The 13,079-nt window shown below is 41.7% G+C and overlaps 1 protein-coding gene across 1 annotated transcript in view; it reads right to left on the bottom strand.

Annotated features, from left to right (window-relative positions):
• AOAH (acyloxyacyl hydrolase) overlaps positions 1–13,079 on the bottom strand; it is a 198,423-nt gene that overhangs the window by 145,187 nt on the left and 40,157 nt on the right. Inside the window, exon 5 of the mRNA XM_018047156.1 lies at positions 7,857–7,956. Within this exon, the coding sequence (XP_017902645.1) occupies positions 7,857–7,956 (100 nt within the window). The remainder of the gene's footprint in view (positions 1–7,856; positions 7,957–13,079) is intronic.

Here is a 13,079-nt window from a genome sequence, read left to right on the forward strand (position 1 = left end):
AACAGAAAAAAGGACATTAGTAAATTTTAAAAAAAGGCCCAAACCAAATCAAGTCTAAACTAGTAATGACTGATAGTCATGTGTGCGCGTATGCTCTGTCACGTCCGATTCTTTGTGACTATATCCACCAGCTTCTCTGTGCATGGGATTTCCCAGGCAAGGATACTGGAGTGGATTGCCATTTCCTCCCCCAGCGGATCTTCCCAATCCAAGGATTGAACCCATGTCCCTTACGTCTCCTGCGTTGGCAAGCAAATTCTTTACCACTGAGACACCTGGTAAGAAACAGTCATGTGATTATTGATTAAGGACTAGTGCATGACAATTACAAGGAAAATGTGGCTTCTTTAGTTTTGACTTAAGTAATGTTAAAATGTTATCATTACGGGAAACTGAACTTGGGTGAAGGTGTACTCTCCATGGTATGGTATGATATTTTTACAACTTTTGGTAGATCTGAAAGTATTCCAAAATAAAAAGCTTATTAAAAATAGTTTGGGGGTGATTAGATGATAATGTATCTAAAAACTTTTTGTGAGCTCACAGAGCTGAGCATATCATTATGGATGGAAAGGTGCTGTCCATTGTAGGATGAAATTTAGTGAATAATAAATCTTAGAAAATGTCAAATTTCCTGCTCATCTATAATTTTTTTTCCTAAACTCTACTACCTTCCATTAAAAAGATGCCAGATATTTTATTAATATCAGATATTTTCTTAATAAACTTAATGTTTAAAAAATATAAATTCCTGAGGTCAGCTTGTTTATTCCTCAACTGAACAAGAATTTGTCCTGTGTCACTATGGACCATAGTGCTCCAGCCTCGTCTGTCCATGGGATTCTCCAGGTAAGAATACTGGAGCAAGTTGCCAAGCCCTCTTCCAGGGGATCTTCCCGACCCAGGGATTGAACCCACACTCCTATGTCTCTTGCATTAGGGCTTCCCAGGCGGTGCTAGTGATAAAGAACCCACCTATCAGTGCAGGAGACATAAGAGACACAGGTTCCATCCCTGGGTCAGTAAGATCCCCTGGAGGAGGGTATGGCAATCCACTCCAGTATTCTTGCCATGGACAGAGGACCTGGCAGGCTATAGTCCATACAGTCACAAAGAGTCAGACACAATTGAGGCAGGGCTTCCCTTGTAGCTCAATCAGTAAAGAATCTGCCTGCAGTGCAGGAGACCTGGGTTTGATCCCTGGGTTGGGCAGATCCTCTGGAGAAGGAAATTACAACCCACTCCAGTATCCTTGCCTGGAAAATCTCATGGACAGAGGAGCCTGGTGGGCTGCAGTCTGTGGGGTCGCAAAAGTCGGGCACAACTGAGTGACTGACACTTAGTACACATTGGTAGGCAGGTTCTTTACCAGTGGCGCCACCTGGGAAGCCCATCACGTTCTCGTAAAAAGTGCTAACCTACTCCTTCCGAATCTACTTATGTCAGCTTCCTTGTTGTTTGGATTCCAGGGAAGCACAGATTCCTTGTGCGTGCCCACAGGCCCACACACTCAGCACTGGAGAGTTATTGTGGTTTCCTGCAGAAATTGGATCAGAGTGCTGTGAAGCAAGTCTTGAGCACGCCTTAGAGGTGCTGGTAGATGCAGCCTGTTCCTCCAGCTCAGGGGTGGTGAAGAAAGGGATCTGTTCAAAACCACCGGTCTGTTTGGGGATCTCAGAGTTAGGGGACCAGGAGGGAGCAGCATAAAACTGACGAGGCTCCAGGCTGCACCTGGCCCAGTCGAAGCATGAGCACATGCACTGTTATTCTCTGACCCAAAAATGAGAGGTTCAAAGCAAAAGGGCCCACATGGAGGAACCACATCTGGTTTTCAGTTGGCGAGCTGTGGTGTCAGCATCACGCTTAGGCACATGCACGCAGAGACACACAGCAGCAGTAGGCAGGGTCTTGCTTGGTGTGTGAACGCGAGGAGGGATGATATAAATAATCCCCCTAAAATAGGTGACACAAAACCATCCGGGTGGTCTTTGCAACACAGCCTGCAGGTTTCCTTTTCCTCACCTCTTCCCCCCTCTCTTGTTTCTCCTTGTCTTGTCCTCGTCTCCCCTCCACTCCCCCTCTTCTCACTCCATCCTCCTGTGCCCACTGAACACTGCAGATTATTTCTTGCTTCAATTAATTATGGATGGAATTGTCGTTTTGGAGCACACAATAGAAAAGAATATAAACATGTGGCTGAAGGACTGGCAGGAAGTGGGCTGAAATTTCAATTTCACTGCAGATGATGTAGGTTCAGGGGATCCCTACAAGCTGTTCTACCTTTCGCTTTTGCCCCCACTAAAGTCAGAGGTCCCTTTTTCTACACTGTGGAGCTCCCCCTGCAAGCCCCTGGAGCAGAGAGATGTCTTCTTCCCTCCACTCTGTAAAATGCATTTCACAGGGACAATGGCTTGCATCACACTACATTTTACCAGCATCTGAAACACACACAAAGCAAGACCTCAAGTGTGTAGAGTCCTCAAGTGAGGAACTAGCTGGCCCAGGAGCAGTGGTTTGACTCAAAATACCAGTACCCCAGGAGAATCAGTGAAGCACAGAGCGCAGTGGGAAGAACTTGGGCTCAACGACAAACAGACTCAGGGCTGAAGCTTCTCATTGCCATTTACTAGCTGTGAAACTGGGAAAAACTCATCTTCTAGTCTCCGTTTCCTCATCTGTAAGATACATATACTCCCCCAAGAGCATTGCTAAATGAGATCACCCATGTACAGTGCAGCGCCTGGCACATTCACTCAGGTATCAAGCATGTGCCTGGCATGACGGAGGGGACAAAGACGGGCAAGATGCAGAACTGCTGCCTGATCTATTTACACGCTAACAAGGAAACCTATGTACATGTAACATCTTCCTTTCTCTGTGCCTCCCTTTCCTCGTCTGCAATGTGTGGCCGACAGCCCCACCTACTTCATAAGGTTAATTATGTGTGAAGCATTTAGAACAGCACCAGCACATGGCAGTACTCAAAAAGCACTTCATGCTGATGACTGAGAGGACAGTGAGCATTCTGTTGAGAGGATTAGGAGTTATTTCACAGAGGAGGTGGCAGTGAGATGAGCTAGAAGGATGGGCTTGACGTTGATGGGTCATTCTAGGCAGAAGGGATTATTAAGAACAGAGGTGCCGGGAAGGTGGGAAGGTTGAGGCAACAAATATTTCTTTGTTATGTATAAAGCATTGTCCTACACATTGGGTATACAGTGTAAAGAAGATAGAATCTGACCTCCTGGAGGTTATAGCCTAGTGGGAGAGACACACAGACAATCACACAGGTGTATCATTCAAAACAAAGCAACTTCAAAGAAAGAAAAAACAGGTGTTCTGACAAGAGGAGTGTGTAAAAGGATCCAGGGTAGGCTTCCTCAAGCTTCAGGCAAATGTATTGGGGTGGGGTGACAAGATCATATCTATTTACAGAAAGACATTTCTGGCATCCATGTGCAAAATTTATTGGAAAGAGGGCAAGATTTGGTTGGACCAGATGGGGCTATGTAGCAGGAGTAACATCAAAAGATGATTGTGTGACTACTTCATACAATGATACTGTTACTCACAATAACATGGATGAATCTCACAGACAAAAGAAGCCAGACACAAAGAAGAATATATCATATTATTTCTATTCACATGAAATTCAAGAGTAGATCTTCATACAAATAAACTACTCTGTGGTGGATTTCAGAGTAGTGGCTGTCATGGGGGTTGTTATTGACTGGGAAAGGCTTCTAGGGGGCTGGAAATTATACCTGTATCTTTACTACTAATTCACACTCGCTTTGCAGGTGTAATTTTTGTATCATGAGAATGAAAGGAAGGTCTGATATGTACCATTTAAAAAATACATACTCAAAATGTAATATTGAGGGGGAAAAGTAAAATAAAATATTATATATACAACAGTATCATAACTCTCAAAGAAGTTCATATAATTTGTTTAATACTAAAAGGAAAGCATTCAATATTTTAACATTGGTTATTTCTGGTGGTGGGATTTCAGTTAACTGCTATCAGGAGACACCCCGAGGGGATTTTCAAGAAACACTGACATAAAGGTTAAGAGATCAACCAGCCTCTCTGAATGAAGGACAGGGACATGAATCTCAGTTCTGGTCCTTCCCAGAGGAGTGAGTTTCAAGTTCCATAACCTTTCTAACTATCAATTTCCTCATTCTTAGAAAAGGGGTCATCCAAGGGTGCCTCCATGCTAGGGGTATTTGCGAGATTAAAGAGGACGAAGAATAAGCACAGTGAGTGCTCAGTAAATACCTGTTACTGCTATTAAATGAAATCGTGGAGGCAGAGAGATGACTGTCCGCATTGCACCAACTGCTCCTCTTTTCTGGGGCATCTGTACAGCTGGAGGTTGGCAATGCGGATTTGAGGAGGAAACTGATCATTTCTGAGATGAAATCCTCTAACTTCCTCTTACCCAGAAAGGATGGTCAAAATGTTCCCGAATTGGGTATTGAAAAGAGGTGGTGTGCTCGCTTCGGCAGCACATATACTAAAATTGGAACGATACAGAGAAGATTAGCATGGCCCCTGCGCAAGGATGACACGCAAATTCGTGAAGCGTTCCATATTAAAAAAAAAAAAAAAGAAAAGAGGTAGTGATGGGAGGACAAGGAAATGCTATTTTGAGTATAAATTCTACAGAGTATAAAAATAAAGAATGTCATTTTAAATGGGATAAAGTTGAACATTTTGTGACTATGTATAGCTACGAGTGTGAAAATATATAAAATGATGTTATTTAAGGAAATCATGAAAACCCATATCACTTGTCTTTGTACATAGAGATGTTTCTTCTGTACATTATCAAATAGTGAATATTATAATATCATATTTGCATGCTATTTGAATACAAGGAAAATTTTTAATTAAAATTAACAAACTCTTCCAGACATCAATGGAGCCAACAGCTTCTCAGGTAGAATTAAGGGAAATTTAACTAGCAGTTTAAGTCAATCATCAAGGTAGCATGAAATGCACATGTACCCCGGATATTTACAACTCTATCTCTCTGCTCAAGGAACAGGCTTATGATATTTAATATTTATTGTTTAGTCACTCAGTTGTGTCCGACTCTTTGTGACCGCATGGATTGCAGCACGCCAGGCTCCCTGTTCTTCACTATCTTCCAGAGTTTCCTCAAACTCATGTCCATTGAGTCGATGATGCCATCCAACCATCTCATCCCCCGTCATCTTCTTCTCCTCATGCTGTCAGTCTTTTCCAGCATCAGGGTCTTTTCCAGTGAATCACATCAGGTGGCCAAAGTATTGGAGTTTCAGCCTTAGCATCAATCCTTTAAATGAATATTCAGGGTCGATTTCCTTTAGGATTGACTGGTTTGATCTCCTTGCCGTCCAAGGGACTCTCAAGAGTCTTCTCCAGCACCACAGTTTAGAAGCATCAGTTCTTTGGTGCTCAGGCTTCTTTATGGTCCAACTCTCACATCCATACATGACTACTGGAAAAACCATAGCTTTGACTAGACAGACCTTTGCTGGCACAGTAATGTCTCTGCTTTTTAATCTGCTGTCTAGGTTAGTCATAGTTTTTCTTCCAAAGAGCAAACATCTTTTAATTTCACAGCTGCAGGCACCATCCAAATTAATTTTGGAGCCCAGGAAAATAAAGTCTTGTCACTGTTTCCATTTTTTCCCCATCTATATGCCATGAAGTGATGGGACTGGATGACATGATCTTCATTTTTTGAATGTTTTAAGCCAACTTTTTCACTCTCCTCTTTCACCTTCATCAAGAGGCTCTTTAGTTCCTCTTCACTTTCTGCCATAAAGGTGGTTTCGTCTGCGTATCTGAGGTTATTTATATTTCTCCCATCAATCTTGATTCCAGCCTGTGCTTCATCCAGCCCAGCATTTCTCATGATGTGCTCTGCATATGAGTTAAATAAGAGGGTGACAACATACAGACTTGACATATTCTTCACATACTTGACCCAATTTTGAACCAGTCCATTGTTCCGTGTCTGGTTCTGTTTATTCTTGACCTGTATACAGGTTTCTCAGGAGGCTGGTAATGTGATCTGATAGTCCCATCTCCTTAAGAATAGTCCACAGTTTGTGGTGATCCACACAGTCAAAAACTTTAGGGTAATGAAGCAGAAGTAGATGTTTACTGGAATTCTCTTGCTTTTTCTATGATCCAAGGGATGTTGGCAATTTGATCTTTGATTCCTCTGCCTTTCCTAAGTTCAACTTGTACATCTGGAAGTTCTTGATTCACGTATTGTTGAAGCCTAGCTTAAGGATATTGCATTACCTTGCTAGCCTGTGAAACGAGTGCAATTGTGCAGTAGTTTGAACATTCTTTGGCATTGCCCTTCTTTCGGATTGGAATGAAAACTGACCCTTTCCAGTCCTGTGGCCACTGCTGAGTTTTCCAAATTTGCTGAGAAATTGAGTGCAGCACTTTAACAGCATCATCTTTTAGGATCATGATATTTAATATTTCAAGTCCACAAAACCATGCCAAGGCCATAAATGTATTAAACTTGTCTTTTTTTCAATAAGAATAAAAAGGAAATGACAAGTAATCAGAAGCCTGTTACGTTAGACACAGAAAGACTACAATTATGGGAAAGGGGGCATAAAATTTTGTTTTATTTTATTTCCATAGGAAGTTTCTTAAAATCGTTATTTTGATTCCTAACCGGATCTAATCTTATACTTTCATTCATAGCGTGGGTAAGGCTTCCCGGGTGGCCCTAGTGGTAAAGAGTCTGCCTGCCAGTGCAAGAGATGCAGGAGACGCAGCTTTGATCTCTGGGTCGGGAAGATCCACTGCAGTAGGAGATGGACAGTGGAGCCTCATGGGCTACAGTTCATGGAACTGCAAAGAGTCACATATGACTAAGCACACAGCATTAGCAGGAAATTGTGTCAACACTTGCCTGTCTCTGTCTGCATTCCAAAAAAATTTGTCCAACATAATATAATGCACACAGGGTATTCTGAACAGCTATGTCTGAATAATAATAATATTGGTAATAATTATATTAGCTACCATTTTATTAATACTTATTTACACAGCTGGTATTGCACTAAGCATTTTATATGTATTAATTTACCTACTTTCCTCAACAAATGTAGTAGGGAGGTATTGGTGGCTCAGATGGTAAAGCGTCTGCCTACAACGTGGGAGACCCGGATTCGATCCCTGGGTTGGGAAGATCGCCTGGAGAAGGAAATGGCAACCCACTCCAGTATTCTTGCCTGGAGAATCCCACGGACAGAGGAGCATGGTAGGCTACAGTCCATGGGGGTCACAAAAAGTCGGACACGACTGAGCGAGCTTTACAGTGAGAACAATAAAGCTTAGACTAGGGGAACCAAATGCCTGAGTTTTCCCAGGATGTGGGATTTCCATTGCTGATACCAGAAATGTCCTGGGCAAAATACATGAATTGGTCACTCTATAAAAGTAACTTGCTTGAATTTTAAGGGGTACAGAGGGATTTAACCTCTCCTCACCTGGTGGGCTGCCATCTATGGGGTCGCACAGAGTCGGACACGACTGAAGCGACTTAGCAGCAGCAGCAGCAGCAATTTGGCTGGCCAGATTTCCTATGTACTGCCCGCCCAAATCTAGATTACAGTCCAAAATAAACAGCAAAGACATTCTTTGGCAGCATGGGGGAGGCGTCTAAGTTAAACTCTGGGAATATTATTCTGGGTGATGTAATGGAAAATGTCATTTTGCAGGTCCCTGTCCCAAACCATGGAGCCAGTGAAGCTGAACCTCCCTTTACAACATGTCCAAAGGGCTTGCATGTCATTGTGATCTGACATTCAGAATGAAAAACCACTCACCTTGGGAAGGGGATAGAGGTGACACAAGGGTTGGCCAGGATCCTGTTTACAAAACTTTAGGGTGTGACATACCACATCAGCATTCATATCTGCTCTGAATCTGGAGGGAAATAGAGTAAAACAAAGGCTATTTAAAAGCTCTCAGGCATTAGAAAACAGAAGCAATTTCAAAAGAAGGTAAAACCCCGGAATGGATTCTGGCATGGCCTTTGAGTCCAGTCCTGTGTAGCTGCTGGATCATAACAATTTCCTGCCACTAGCATTCTACTTTTACATTAAGGTCCTGGGGGCGGGGAGAGAGGGGCCAACAGCACTGAGCTGTAAGCCAGTCTCTTGCATGGACACTGGAATGCTTTTCTGGAAAAGCCATAAATAAAACTGAGATAGGAGAAATGGACAGGGGTGTAATTTGATGGGAAAAATATTTTAAAGTTTGCTGAGCCTTATAGCAAAAAATATCTTTATGATATGGCCTTAAACACCTGAAATCATTTTCTTAGGTGTAATCAAAGCATCTCTTTTCCTTTTAAAGTAAATTTATTTTTTACCTTCGACTTTTTCCCTGGGGATGGTGTAAGCATAGTGTTCTTCAAGCATTTTGGTTTATGTTTAGGTTTGAAGGGGCTAAAACAAATCTTCCATATTCAGTTTCTACCTGCCATTCCCAACACACTTCTTAAACCAAGAAAATGAATAAAGAAGAGTTAAATGATACCATAAAAAAGAATGAAATAATGCCATTTGCTGCAACATGGATGGACCTAAAGATTATCATAAGTGAAGTAAGTCAGACAAAGACAAATATTATATGATATTACTTATATGTAGAATATAAAAAATAGTTCAAATGAACTTATATACAAAATAGAAATAGACTCATAGATATAGAAAACAGACTTAAGGTTACCAAAGGGGAAGGGGGGGAGGGATAAATAAGGAATATGGGATTAACAGATGCAGATTAACATACAAAATAGATAAACAACAAGGTTTTACTGTGTAGCACAGGGAACTATATTCAATATCTTGCAATAAACTATAATGGAAAATAAAAAAAAAGAAATATATGTATAACCAAATCACTTTGTTGTACCCTTGAAACTTAGACAATATTATAAATCAACTATACTTCAATAAAAAAAAAAAACTGAAGGTCACTAATATGTGAAAACATAGGCTAAGATCATGGCTTCCAAATTTCAGTGCAGCTGAATGAGACTAACAATGTGAGCAGCAAGACGGCTTTTCAGCCTTTTGTGAGAACCTGAGTTAAGAGGGCAAAGCGAGATTATCATGAATCATCCACTTGGCCCCAGGGTTTCTGCATGGGAGGTGGAGGGGAAGGTAACCAACTTAAAGGTGGCTAAGCAGTGGGACAAGCTGTTTGTGACACACAAGGTCCATTACCAAAGTAATATCTACCCAGGGTCAGTAAATCAGGAGAGGGTGACTGTTTTCACACATCTGTTCTCGATTTAATGGTTCATTTATTTAACTGATGACTGCTGTCTTTGTGGGAATCTGGTATTTAGTGGACTCAGAAGGGTGATAAATAGGGCTCTGTTAAAATTTTTTTTTTTTTTAACCTAAGGCCAATATCCCATCTGTGGCAATTCAGAACCACAAGAGCCAACTCATCATATGGTGTCCACCTACTCTTTTTCCCCTGCAAATAGAGCACAAGTTCAAGTAAATGAACTTGAATATGAGAATGAAGATGGGGGCCCCTCATTCAGACTGGTGTTCCCTGAACCGAAAAATAGGAGAGGGAGGCTGGGCATGTGGAATCCCTTCCAAATCCTCCAAGACCAGAGCTTTATCATCAGTTCAGTTCAGTTCAGTCGCTCAGTCGTGTCGGACTCTTTGCGACCCCATGAATCGCAGCACGCCAGGCCTCCCTGTCCATCACCATCTCCTGGAGTTCACTCAGATTCACGTCCATCGAGTCAGTGATGCCATCCAGCCATCTCATCCTCAGTCGTTCCCTTCTCCTCCTGCCCCCAATCTCTCTCAGCATCAGAGTCTTTTCCAATGAGTCAACTCTTCGCATGAGGTGGCCAAAGTACTGGAGCTTCAGCTTCAGCATCATTCCTTCCAAAGAAATCCCAGGGCTGATCTCCTTCAGAATGGACTGGTTGGATCTCTTTGCAGTCCAAGGGACTCTCAAGAGTCTTCTCCAACACCACAGTTCAAAAGCATCAATTCTTTGGCGCTCAGCCTTCTTCACAGTCCAACTCTCACATCCATACATGACCACAGGAAAAACCATAGCCTTGACTAGGCAGACCTTAGTCGGCAGAGTAATGTCTCTGCTTTTGAATATACTATCTAGGTTGGTCATAACTTTTCTTCCAAGGAGTAAGTGTCTTTTTATTTCATGGCTGCAATCACCATCTGCAGCGATTTTGGAGCCCCCAAAAATAAAGTCTGACACTGTTTCTACTGTTTCCCCATCTATTTCCCATGAAGTGATGGGACCGGATGCCATGATCTTCATTTTCTGAATGTTGAGCTTTAAGCCAACTTTTTCACTCTCCACTTTCACTTTCATCAAGAGGCTTTTTAGCTCCTCTGCATAAGGGTGGTGTCATCTGCATATCTGAGGTTATTGATATTTCTCCTGGCAATCTTGATTCCAGCTTGTGTTTCTTCCAGTCCAGCGTTTCTCATGATGTACTCTGCATATAAGTTAAATAAGCAGGGTGACAATATGCAGCCTTGCTGTACTCCTTTTCCTATTTGGAACCAGTCTGTTGTTCCATGTCCAGTTCTAACTGTTGCTTCCTGACCTGCATACAGATTTCTCAAGAGTTACAAAGAATAGCAAGAAGAGATAAGAAAGCTTTCTTCAGCGATCAATGCAAAGAAATAGAGGAAAACAACAGAATGGGAAAGACTAGAGATCTCTTCAAGAAAATTAGAGATACCAAGGGAACATTTCATGCAAAGATGGGTTCGATAAAGGACAGAAATGGTATGGACCTAACAGAAGCAGAAGATATTAAGAACAGGGGGCAAGAATACACGGAAGAACTGTACAAAAAAGATCTTCAAGACCCAGATAATCAGGATGATGTGATCACTAATCTAGAGCCAGACATCCTGGAATGTGAAGTCAAGTGGGCCTTAGAAAGCATCACTACAAACAAAGCTAATGGAGGTGATGGAATTCCAGTTGAGCTGTTTCAAATCCTGAAAGATGATGCTGTGAAAGTGCTGCACTCAATATGCCAGCAAATTTGGAACACTCAGCAGTGGCCACAGGACTGGAAAAGGTCAGTTTTCACTCCAATCCCAAAGAAAGGCAATGCCAAAGAATGCTCAAACTACCGCACAATTGCACTCATCTCACATGCTAGTAAAGTAATGCTCAAAATTCTCCAAGCCATGCTTCAGCAATACATGAACCGTGAACTCCCTGATGTTCAAGCTGGTTTTTAGAAAAGGCAGAGGTACCAGAGATCAAATTGCCAACATCTGCTGGATCATGGAAAAAGCAAGAGAATTCCAGAAAAACATCCATTTCTGCTTTATTGACTATGCCAAAGCCTTTGACTGTGTGGATCACAATAAACTGTTTTATCATCAGAAAGACTGAAAGTGAGAAGCACTCCTTTGGACAAGAATAGAAAATGCTGAGCCTCATATGTCCACACAAGCGTAACACGACAAGGATGTACAAGTTGGAAAGAAATGTCAAAGTAGCATGTGTGCTCTTGACCAACCTTAGGACAAAAGGCCTAGGCTACACACACTTCGTGAAATCCTTAGGAAATCTCCAAATTTCCTACCAGGGGATTCCCTGGTAGCTTACCTGGTAAAGAATCCACTTGCAATGCATGAAACCCTGGTTTGATTCCTGGGTCGGGAAGATCCACTGGAGAAGGGACAGGCTATGCACTCCAGTATTCTTGGGCTTCCCTAGTGGCTCAGGTGGTAAAGAATCTACCTGCTATGTGGGGGACCTGGGTTCAATCCCAGGGTTACGAAGATCCCCTGTGAAGGGAAAGGCTCCCCGCTCCAGTATTCTGGCCTGGATAATTCCATGGGATTGCAAAGAGTTGGACATGACTGAGCAACTTTTCCTTTCACTTAGGAAATCTCCAAACGTGTAATAACTATTCCCACCCAACATTGCTTTCTCTTTTCCAGAGCAACAAATAAGACCAAAATGGTCACATTTCAATTTATATCCTTTTACGACCTTTACAGGAGTGAGTCTTGTGGGCAGGAAACTTCAACACATTTGGCAGAGCTAATTAACAAATTTAATTAGGATCATGGTAGAATGAAGTCAATGCTGATGATTGTTTATCATCATCATAACTCAGAAGAAGGGAGCAAGGTCAGGGTTAAGTTTGGACAGACAGGTAGAGTGGTAGCCTATGGCAGAGAGCAAGGACAGGGCCTTTCACACATGAAAGCTCTCAAATTTAAACCTTTGACATCACTTCCAAAGGAGGATTTATGCATTAATATGTAGTCACAGAGACACAGTCATAGCACTGAAAAAAGATCTTCCTCATATGACTTAACACTTTTATCCCACTTCTCGACTACACTCTTTAGAGTGTACTATGAATTTAATCATTTATAGAAATCTTGTAGTTGTCTTTTTTCTTATTTACTCTTATTGAATTATAGCTGATTTACAATGTTGTTAATCCCTGTTATATAGCAAAGTGATTTTCTTTTATATATATCTAGATAGATATATATATATATGCTGTTTTTTAATTATTATTTTCCAATTAGGTTTATCCTAGGATTTTTTTTTAATTGGAGGATAGTTGCTTTACAATGGCATGTTAGTTTCTGCTGTACAACAATGTGAATCAGCTGTTAAGTATACATATATCACCTCCCTCTTGAGCCTCCCTCCCACCCCCTTGCCGTTGTCCTGTGAATGGCTCAGTTGTAATACTTTATATTTTTGTCCATTAAAAATACATTAATTACACTTAAGGTGTATCAAAATTGTTATAAACTCTGTTTTGCATTTTTCTTCTAAACATGTTAGTAGTTTAGGCCTCTCCTGATCTCTGAGAGCTCTTAAGTTGCAATATAGGAATTTATGATTGAGAGCATAGATACTATGAAGCAAGGGAGATGAGCAGAAGACCAGCATCAGGTTTGATATGGCAATATTTGGCACAGTGGATGTCAAAACAAGGAGGACTGGGCACGTGGTTGCTGGCTGGGCCAGGTTGCTCCTGGAAGTAG

Source organism: Capra hircus, chromosome 4, assembly GCF_001704415.2.
Source record: "Capra hircus breed San Clemente chromosome 4, ASM170441v1, whole genome shotgun sequence".
Lineage (NCBI taxonomy): Eukaryota > Metazoa > Chordata > Mammalia > Artiodactyla > Bovidae > Capra > Capra hircus.